Source organism: Symphodus melops, assembly GCF_947650265.1.
Source record: "Symphodus melops genome assembly, chromosome: 9".
NCBI lineage: Eukaryota > Metazoa > Chordata > Actinopteri > Labriformes > Labridae > Symphodus > Symphodus melops.
The window spans coordinates 5,063,252-5,074,290 of record NC_136699.1 but is presented as its reverse complement, the minus strand read 5'-3'; the positions used below and the strand labels follow the sequence as shown (position 1 = coordinate 5,074,290).

The 11,039-nt window shown below is 39.0% G+C and overlaps 1 protein-coding gene across 2 annotated transcripts; it reads right to left on the bottom strand.

Annotated features, from left to right (window-relative positions):
* Positions 1-237: 237 nt before the first annotated feature.
* On the bottom strand, positions 238-7,639 carry lman2 (lectin, mannose-binding 2). 2 transcript variants are annotated; one of them, XM_079351702.1, is made up of 8 exons: positions 7,232-7,639; positions 5,743-5,861; positions 5,057-5,174; positions 3,618-3,697; positions 2,391-2,552; positions 2,112-2,226; positions 1,840-1,959; positions 238-1,706 (listed from the first exon to the last, which is right to left on the bottom strand). In XM_079351702.1, exons 1-8 carry the CDS (start codon positions 7,359-7,361, stop codon positions 1,546-1,548), a joined length of 1,005 nt encoding a protein of 334 aa, XP_079207828.1. In that variant the 5' UTR covers positions 7,362-7,639; the 3' UTR covers positions 238-1,545. The 2 variants fall into 2 exon arrangements, with proteins under 2 accessions (XP_079207828.1, XP_079207827.1); XM_079351701.1 differs by lacking the exon at positions 3,618-3,697 and adding an exon at positions 3,745-3,827 and having other exon boundaries at positions 7,232-7,635.
* Positions 7,640-11,039: the final 3,400 nt, after the last annotated feature.

Genomic DNA, 11,039 nt, shown 5'->3' with positions numbered 1-11,039 from the left:
CCTTTACTCTAGCCTGATGGTCAGTTTTTGTCTGACAATTCTGCACTGTTTAAGTGTCTATGAGGTTTTTACAAACTTGTCCCTCCAACACTTCTAACTTTTATGAGTTGTACTTTATTTTTAGTGTACCTGTGCTGAATAATGGAGATGACCGTTAACTCTTTCCTGATAAATGTTTTGATAATCAAAAGTTAAAGGTGCATAAAACTTGTCAATAATGTACCACATCTCCAACAGTTTTCATTGTATTACTTTATTTCCATAGAGTGGTTTCAAGTTGTGTCAAGTCTCATCACAAATCAGATGTGGCAGAAACTAATACAGAAAAGCTTCAGGAGAGCAGGAAAAAAAAAAAAAAAAGATTCAATCTTGACCCAAGATATAGGACAAAAAGAAATAAATGATAATCCAACAGGAAACCAAAAGAAGAGCAATATGATGTTCAGAGAAATGAAAAAGATGGTTTGAACATCTTTATTATTTCCTCTTCTGGGTTCTTTGAAAGAGCTGCTTTAATTAATCACACTTGTATCAGTCAGTGATTCTCATATTCTTTATGACTTCATTGATTCACAGAGGACGAATGATTATTAAACATAAAAAACAAACCATTCAGAACTAAGGCATATTCTGGATCAATCACCCCAAAGCTACAGGGAGACAAATGGACAGAAAGGAAAGAGAAAAACATCTCAGCCTTTACGATTGAGGCTGTGAAGTTTATTAAGGATTTAAGAAAAATTCCAACACTGAAAGAAAACCTCAACGTTCACTCCTGTTGGATGACAGTCGAGGGTCCTGACGACACATTTACATGACTTATCCCCGAGTCACTATGGTTTGTTCTTTTATGAATGTACACGTGCAGAACTCGATTTCTGAAATTAGACACATCTTTGATTATTTTATCCACGTTAACAAATGAAACTGTCTGAATGGTCAAAAGTGACACATGACAAAAGTCTCCTCTTTGAAAAATTGTTAAAGGAGGAAAAGAAAAAGTACCAAATAAAGATAAACAAGGACAACATGTTACATGGGTTCACCATTTGATTTTCAACTCGTGTTTGTCATTTTCTTTTTCTTTTTTTTTGTCTGACATTTTTGGAGCCTTATTATTCCATAAAAAAATAGGGTAAAACGTCTGGAAGACAAACATAAAATCTAAATGACAATCAAGGCCAAAGTGTGCCATATTTTTAGCATCATATCTGCAGAAGAAAAAAGCAGAAAGGGGCTGGAGACATCAGTTCGACCAATAAGCACATTTCTAAACAGTAAAACGTCAAGATCAAAGCTCCGTAACAGCAGTAGGTCTGTTCGAACCCTGCCATCAATGGACACATGAAAACAAAAATAACAGGTCAAAACGGTAACCTCTTGTTCTCCATCCTTTTACCCACATCTCAAGTTACCATCATCCATTCTCAACGCAGTGCTTCAAAAGATATAAACATTTGTACATGTCTTTAGAAAAAAATTCACATTGAATGTGCTCTATCTGTCATCTGGAAACAGTTCATCTCCACAAACATCTCTCATTCCTCAGTAAAACCTCTTGTTCCTCTCCTGCCTCTTCTGGAAAACTACAGCTCCAACCACGGCGCACACCACGATTCCCAGCAGGGCACACAGCAGCAGCAGGAACACCTTCCAGCCAGTGAGGGGCGTGCCTCGGAAGTTTCCGGTAGGGTCGTCGATGTTGTCTGTGAAGGTACGAGAGAGTCAACGTTCACTCCTAACCTTCGACTCACAATGGCTGCCTGTCTGATTTGTGTGCATCTCTTGTATCCGTGCATGCTGGATGGAGTGAATTGTAGTTGTAACTGCATTCTGTACCTTTCGGGGACTTGAGGAGGCTGACGCTGGGCTCGATCTTTGTCCAGTCCTGATTCTCCTCCTCTGGGCTGTGCTCCACCATCAGCTGGTAGAGCTTCATGGAGATGATGTCATGGTTATCTGAGACACAAGAAACAAATCCATGTGGTGAATATGGACTATTTAGAATACCACTAGAGTGTCACTTAGAGAATTTTGTTAATATCTTAATTTAAAAAAAAAAAAAGGGACTCTATGAAGTTGTTTGAGTACAACCTTAAGCTCGAACCTACCGGACAGATCTCCTGTAGCTGCGGAGGCCCCAAAAAAATATCCGGTAGGAAGACGAACCCCCCCGATGTCGATGCACTCCTTCCACTCATTCTTGTCTTCCACATCAATCATCACCTGCAGGATATAAGTTAGAATGCATGCAACAAAGAGCTTTAAAAATCTCTATCAAAAAAAGTTACACTTTTGAAACCTAGAAATCATAAAGCACAAAGTACGCGTGTTAAAAAGGAGAAAACTAAAAACTATGCTTCAAATCCCAGAGGAGTTAGTCCACTCACCGTGAGTCGTTCTTTGGAGTAGCGGATGGCGAGGTATGTGTCGTGATCTCTGTTCCTGATCTCGGCGGAGCAGCCTCCCAGCTCCGACGATCGGCCATCTTTGCCATGGTCGTAGTTCACTGAACCGTTGTTCACCATGGCTGAAATAAACGGGAAGGAGCGCTGGCAACAGAAGAGGAAAACAATCAACAACTAAAGTTAACACAGTCCACAAGCATGCCTTGTTAAATAAAGATGATGGAGTGTAAGTAAGTATGTAAGTAAGTAATGTTTATTTATAGAGCACCTTTCACAGATAAAAGATCACAAAGTGCTTTACAACAATAAAAGGCGATTAACAGTTAAAAACTGCCGAAGAAGCTCCGAGCATCAAGTGAGAAAATACTTTTTTTTCTTTTCAGATTCATCGTCAGCTTTAGAATTTGAATAAAGAGGAGAAAATGATTCATCCAGTTTGAAAGAAAAAAAAAAAAAAGATACCCGACAAATTTATACCATGGCTGCACTTCTGCCCCTTGTGGTGGAAATAAGCATTACAACTTTGATCACTTCAAAATATCTGTCGCATAAAGGACAAAAAGTAGAAAAAAACTTTTTCCCCCCTGGTCAAATTTTTTGCATCCTTCTGACTATATTTCCTTCCATAATAAGTGAATGATTTTACTGAAAGAATAATGAATAAAACAGACATTTATAGACATTTTTTCACAAATGTTCTTCAAATAAAAACACGAGGTCAAACATGTTCAGATAAGACTTTGCTCACTTGTCGCCTCAGGGCTTCTGCTCAGATCAGCTCATGTTTCTGTATCACAGAGGATACTTTCACACTGCAGGCACTTCAAATGACAGCTGGAAACTGTTTGACTTGGATTTGTTCATTTGAGGTAAGCTAGATGATTCTGGGTCTGTTTTTAAGTGATGATCAGAGTCCAGATGTGCAAAGGATAAAGGATCTGACTCCAATGAGGAACAAGAAGAAAACGGAACATTTTAAAGTGCAATGTGAAAGTAGATGTGACAGAGTCTACTTATACAGACATGAAACGATGTTTAACGACACGGGAACTGTCTGACATCCACCGTACTAGAAACATGATTTAGTTTCTGCTGAAAAAACACATTCAGTTTTTACTGTCAACATGCAGGAATGCGTCCAACAACATGCTGACTTAAGAGTTCAAGAAAAACAACATGCTGACGGGTAAAAGCTGAGTCACCACTCACATCCGTGGCATCATCGTTAGAATAAGTATCTATAAACACGGCCAGCCCGTGGAAGAGAGCATTGTTGGAAAAGACGGGCCCTGCGAAGAAACAAGCGGGTCAATCAGCCGCAGTCACACACACTTACATCCATCCCATGGAGATCATTGCGGAAGGTATCCAAAAAAATAGCCAGCCCAAGAGACTGATCTTGGTTTCCAAACACAGGGCCTAGGATGGAGGCAGAGATGAGGTGAGACATGAGCAGACACACTTTACTGTGGGGCAGCAGTGAAGACGGCAAGCTGAGGTGACGTACACAAACATCTAAACATGACTGACAATGAGCAGGAACGACGCGGGTACGAGGGGGGGGAATCCCGTTTTAACCCTGGAGCCAGATTATCGAATAGTGAGGTCGAAACGATTTAGACAAACGTAAAGGATGAGTGGGAGTATGTGGGTCGTGACCTAATTTATTTGATTTATCCAGGAAAAGTTCCTCAGAGGTTAAAAATCTCTTTTTTTCAAGGGAGTCCTGCCGAAGTAACACTCACAAGAGTTTCACACTGCAACACGTGTACTGTTTTTTTTATTTTCATACATAAGGAAGCTTAAAAAAAGCCTTTAGTGTCTGACAACTTATTGAAGGTTTCTCTGCTTGTGTCCACCTTTTTGTTCAAGATGAAGGCGCTTTATTTGACCAGAATCAGCCTCGACATCGCTCCTTTCAAACCACCAGACTCCCTTAAAAAAAATTTAAAAAATAATAATAATAATTTTCCTCACAGAACTCATGAGTCGCTGGTCAAACACTACCTCAATTCTGTTTTTGTTTTATTCGTGTTAACCATGGTTTCGATCATCACAGTATCTGTTTACAAACATTGTACAAATAAAGCTAAAGGCTAGATGAGCACCTCCTTTGGGTTTTTTTAGCCCAGTGTTAAAAAGAGTCAAGTCAGATTATATTGATACTGCAGACGTTCATGTTGTCAGCCGACTTGATCAACTTGCTCATTATAACATATCTTAGCTGAGCTGTGTAACAACCAGAGAGGGGGAACACCGGGTCTGTGATAATGCGTTCATGTTTCAAGCCTTGTCGGTAGAGTTATGGGGAGTATGGATCTTTTAACAATGTAGAAGCTAAGCTAAACACATAAGGCATGCTTTTTTTTTCTTTGCAAGTGTTCTTACATTTCACAACATAAAGTAGTCTTTTTTTTTCTGTTACACAGTTTTGTTTTTTATTCAACCTTTGATTTTCTCGAAGACTTTCGTTCGGACGCAGCCGCGGCACATTCAGCCTTAACCGGGGTTTGTATACGTGGCTGAGTGAGCTGCAGGTCCAGCTGACTTTTATATTTTGGGTCAATTCAGAGTTCAACCATGTGATCCAAAAAATGAAGTGATGTCAAGCTCCGAAGCTTTCGTTCAGGAACAGAGAACAACATTACCTGGATGCAGTCTGTCCTTTGTGTACCAGAGAGCAATGCCGTCGCCATGGAGATTCTTCTTTCCTGACCCGTGAATTTTAAACTGCACGTGCATCTCCCAGTCTTTCAGGTGACACGGCTGCAGACCAGAAACAGACACAACCTTTATTTTCTGACAGCTACGAGGGCTTACAAAATGTATACATGGAGAATCTCCTCTCTTTTTTTTTTTTTACACTCGTCACTTGTAAAGAGATTTTATTGGTTCTCAACTTATTTCTGACAGATTATTATTCTGTGCAAATTAAAACATTTTAGTCCGGCAACAACCTTCAACCTGGAGATTATTTTACCCCCTTAAAGAGGCAGAAATGCTGATGCTGATTCATCTGAATCTGCTGAATTCCTGCTGTTGGGAATTGACATGTTTTAAAGATGATTATTTCTTTCAAACACTGACGTAGAGAGAAAAATCAGAAACAACTATTTGAGTTTGTGTTTAATGAAGACAAGCTTCAAACAGATTCAGGCTGAGAGAACTTTCTTCATATAGATCAGATGGAGATTGTCCACTCCTAACACAAATATGCTTGATTCAAAATGACGATATGTCCCAGTCAGATTAGACATGTGACTTAAGCCTGATGTACAGCGGCGATTTAAATCTGCTTGAGCGCTCAGGTGTCTGCGAGACAGTATCTTCTCACCACAGTGTTCCAGATGGATCCCTGCTTGCTTCTCTCATCTGGCGTGAGTCGGACGTATGAGCTGGTCACCAATGTGCTTCCCCAGAAGTCCCATTGACTGCTGTGTCCGCTGCCAACACCTGCAGCACCAAAGGAGAAAACAGGAGAAAACACAGACACATCAGGGCACGTTTGGAAAGAGAGGAGCAGAAGTTATCACAGTTCACCTCAGAACAGTATCACCTTAGTTCTTGACCATACCTGCAGATCAGCAGCACAATAGTGCAACGTGCCCCACTTAAATGAGAAGCTTTTTCTTTGTTACTGTGAACTGTCTGTTATAGCTGGCCTCATATGTGCAAAAAGCTACAACAACAACTTGCAAAACATGTAGAACAGTCTGTCTTTATAACAAGCACAGGCGGAGTTCCATCAGCCGCTTTCATTGCTAACGCCTTGAACAAACACTTGCATCCTGAGGGCGCGATGAGCCAGATATGTTTGTTTGTACCACTGAACTCACCCGGCCGCATCTAAATAGTGTGAAAACATGGATATGGATACCCAGGGTTCCACACAAAAGGTGAAATGCACAGACATGCTGAGGGAGAAATCATTGAAAATTCTGACTTGTGCTTTGTTTGTTGTTGGAGTTTTCTTAAAATGGTAAACAGCATTACTCTACTCTTTTGACTACTCAAAGCTCTTTGAACAGCCCAGCACACGCACACACAAATACTTACAATGTAATCCTGATACAAATGTGGCTATTATCACAGACCAAACCTGAACTCTCTCCTGCAGATACCTCTCTTTAAGATAACAAGTCAAAAACGTTCCACTCGCGGATTACATTTTTAGTACAGTGCAGCTATACTGAAAATGTGACTGAGATAAAGTGTCAACAAAGAATAAAGAGTCAACAAAAGAACAAAAGTTAGATACAAAGGACAGCGATCTAGGACTAAAATGAAAACAGACTTATATGATGTAAACAGACTTATATGATATAAACAAACTTATATGATGTAAACAGACGTATATGATGTAAACAGACTTATATGATGTAAACAGACTTATATGATGTAAAGACTTATATGATATAAACAGACTTATATGATATAAACAGACTTATATGATGTAAACAGACTTATATGATGTAAACAGACTTATATGATGTAAACAGACTTATATGATGTAAAGACTTATATGATATAAACAGACTTATATGATATAAACAGACTTATATGATATAAACAGACTTATATGATGTAAACAGACTTATATGATGTAAACAGTGAACAGATGTAAACAGATGTACGATGTGAATATCGCATATTGACATTAAGCTGCCATTGTGTGTCGCTGCAGTGTACCATGACAGTAACAGTCAATCACAAAAGCAAACCAAAGAGTTTAAAGTGTCGCTTAATAACTTCCTTAACCCCATATATATAATGAGAGGAGACAACATGATGTTAGCCGAGGAGCTAACTAAGCCGTGTAATACCTTGGTAAGGTTTCGTTAACGAGTGCTCTCTCTTCAGATGTTCCGCGTTACCGTCTGTGATATCAGAGCTCACAAAACACAACCCGCATAGCAGGAAGACCACTGCTCGTCTCACAAAAACTCCACACATTGTGTTCAAAAAACCTCGGAGAGAAACTCTCGTATCCAAAATGTTTCTCCAAACTCCATATATCGAGCCGGTCCGTTTGTCATTCTCCTCCGGGTAGAAACAAGACAGACGCAGCTCATTATTGCTTAACTTCCTTGACGAGGGGATGTAAATTTACCCATGTGTATTTAAAACAACTAAAAATTTAAATAGCATTACTTAAACAATCCAAAAACATAATAAGAGATGCACATTTTAAATTAGATGGGTCTACTCCATGTGTGTTCCCGTACGGATGATATTACTAAACGGCAGAGACTAGCCAATCAGAGATGCGCACATCAAAAATTAGGGCCAATCATAGAGTAGGTGTAATATATTTATTGTCCACTAGATGGCAACCGAGGCTAAATGTGAAAACAGGCAAAAGGATGTGTAGTGTTCTGGCAATTAGTAATGATAAAGAGGACAAAACTGACCAACAAGACGAAGTAATGCATATTTAGCATTCATATGTCCCCAATAAATTAACTTAAATATGTGAAAAGACAGTATATCCACAACCTTGGACATACCAATAAATATTAATAATAACGTATGAACAAATTGTCAGTCAGTGTTAAGATAAAAACACCAACATGCTCTTTTTGCCAAAGAACAAACACTGAATTGCCCTTGATAACAATGTGTTTATATTTAACCATGCTCTAGTTAGAGTACAGTATGCAATTTTCTGTTTCTGGGTGTTTTAATTGGAAAAAGCATATTGCTCTCCAGCAAAATCTCAGAAAGTGCCATCAGTAGAATCAGATGTGTAAATATTTTGGTTTATCTCTATTACAGTTACATGTATCCCTTTCTCTCATACCAAAACATAGTCTGGTCATCAAGTGTATCTCCAAAACAAACCTTTTAAAACATCTTCTCAGCCTTCAGAAACACTTTGTAAGAATGGCAACATTTCCTTAATATGGAAGAGGCACCAACATTTTGATTAATTCAAAGATTTACAAATCAATCAATAGCTGTACCAGACTGTAAACATGTTTACCTTGGGAGTAATTGGGACTCTTTCAAACAAACCTCAAGTGGACACATATTTTGTATAATCTTTTTTATTTGCTTGCAGACATTGGCACAGTCGAGTTTAGTTACAGCCTGTGTGTTGTAGCTGTTTGGCTGTAAGGCGTTAGGCTCCCCTCACCTCCAACGCTTTGCTTGTTGCTCGACTGATCAAGGGTTAGCTTGAGATAGTCTTTCAGTTAAGCAACTTCCACCATGGGGCTTCAAAACATCGTATCAGAAACCAATGGTTGATGACAATGACACAATACATCCACGTTTACAGACTATGGTTGCACCAATGTCCCTGCTCAGCTGCAAATTCATTGGTCATGTACAGAAGCTCGATTTATTCTGATGAATGTACAAGCAGACTCCTTTTTAGATTATTATATTTATATGGTGTACTGCAGCTAGATTGTAATTAAAGTGAGAGCACTGAATAGAGATCCAAGCAGAAACAGCACAGAACCAAACAACAGCACTGGTGAAAAATTACATATCGCGGCGCAACCATCTAAAACATAAATAAAATGCATATCAACCCTGAAATGTTCTTTAAAGCTTTATGTTTAGAATAAAGAAAAGCTCAGATCATTGTCACTCAGTTTCACCTAAAGCACATTATAGTAAAATTAGAATAGATTTTAATCCAGCACTCCTCTTATCCAGTCAGAGAATCTATTAAGTCAGTCAGCTGTGCAGCTGTTATACTGCTGGCATCCTCTCACATACTCACATGTGACAACGCAGCCGATTGACTGATGCGTGTGTTAAATGAGCAAGACAGCAGAATTACGTTGATTTACTGGACACATGACATGTCACATGGTAGAAGCTGACTGACAGTCATGTGCACACAGTAAAGATAAACATAGAGATGCACATTCTAATAGAAAACCACTAGTAGATGGAAAAGCTGGTTTTCCAATATATTTTAGAAGAATTTTACATATTCCCTGTAGGCACATTAAAACATGACGGGTTTGGGTTGTTATGAAAGCAGATTTTTAAACTTTGATATAATACCAATACTGATATCACAAATTGAGAACATTTGAAACAGAGCATTTTATTGGTGCTGTAAGACTAAGACCACAAATAAACAACTGAACGGGATTATTTCAAATAAATGTTCACAAAAACTGTCAAAGTGGATTTTTCATATTATGTTCCCTTTAATAGTTGCAGCAGTCAGAGTCATTAGTGACATGTATTCATTATATATATATATATATATATATATATATATATATAGAGAGAGAGAGAGAGAGAGAGAGAGAGAGAGAGAGACAGAGAGAGAGAGAGAGAGGTGGGGGGGGGTCTCAGTGTGCCAGGTCTGAGGACAGACGCACAAGGAAAGTAAACATATATATGGCTAAGGACAAGGAAACAACTACTTTGTGGAAGATAAGGACCAGAAAACACATAAATCTGCCATCGTAGACAATAAAAGCAGCTTTCAGTTCTGTCTACATATTAGCAGAACATCTCATAATGTGGAATGAGATGGAGTCGCATAACTTAGTGGTCTGCCTGTCTGCCTTTTTCACTCTCTCCACCTGAATGACGCCATAAACGTCCTCGCTGCTCCAACGACATGTCTGTGACTCACCGGTCTGCGGTGGGGGAAAAAAATCGTTAAACTGAGCATTTAACAGCACACACATCTGATTTTATTGGACTGAAACAGATGTGGAGAGCTGATATGTCTAACTGGAGATGTTGGATTCGTCATCAGGTTACATTTTAGTGTGCCGCCTTAACTGAGAGCAACAAAAAGACCAGTTTCCCGTCAATAGGTCTGTGTTATGCAACCATGTGAACGATGTGGCTGAAGAAGTATCTGGTGTGTTTTTGACTTAAATATTCATGCGTTTACTATCAAAACATTGTATTAGGGAGTTTACCTGGGGAAAAAAAAGGCTGTGTTGAATGATTCAGTTTGAGTCCTCACTGTAGCATGAGCAGCATCTAAGGAGATAACGCTCACTTTTACCGTACATCTGTCTGAACGTCACTCGGCATCAGACGTAAAAGCTCTCCGGTCCGCAGCATCAGTCTGCAGGAATCCCTCCTCCTGACGGGATCAGGGAGGCCGCTTTATTACTTCAAATTCATCTCTCATCACCCTCAGACAAGCAATGACCTGGAAATACTCTCCTATGCTGCCCCAAATACTCAAACTGATTTAAACTCCACTTTCAGAGTTGTTGGGTTTTTCTTTTTTTTATTTTTATTTTGTGCTCCACTTTATATTGATTTCTCTGATCTTGTCAGGCTTTTCATCACTTCTCTGTGATCTCTTCTTTTGTTCTCCTCTGCTCATGGTTTTTATTCTTTGATATCTGATCCAAATGAAAGAGGCTTTGGGTTTACAGACACTGTTTCCAAATATTTAAAACCATGGTGTTCATTCTGCACCTGTAGCCTTACAACCTTTAGTACTGTTATGTATTGCATCCTCATGAAGACAATACGCAAGTTCTTGCAAGTCTTTGGTTCAAAGCAGTTGTGTAGCAATAAGCAATAAGCTAAGTTGTACTAAATAAGATAAATGCACGTACATCAATTTTAACACTTCATCTGGAAAAAAAATGTCGGTTCTCTCTCTGATGCATATTTCAACCCTTCCTA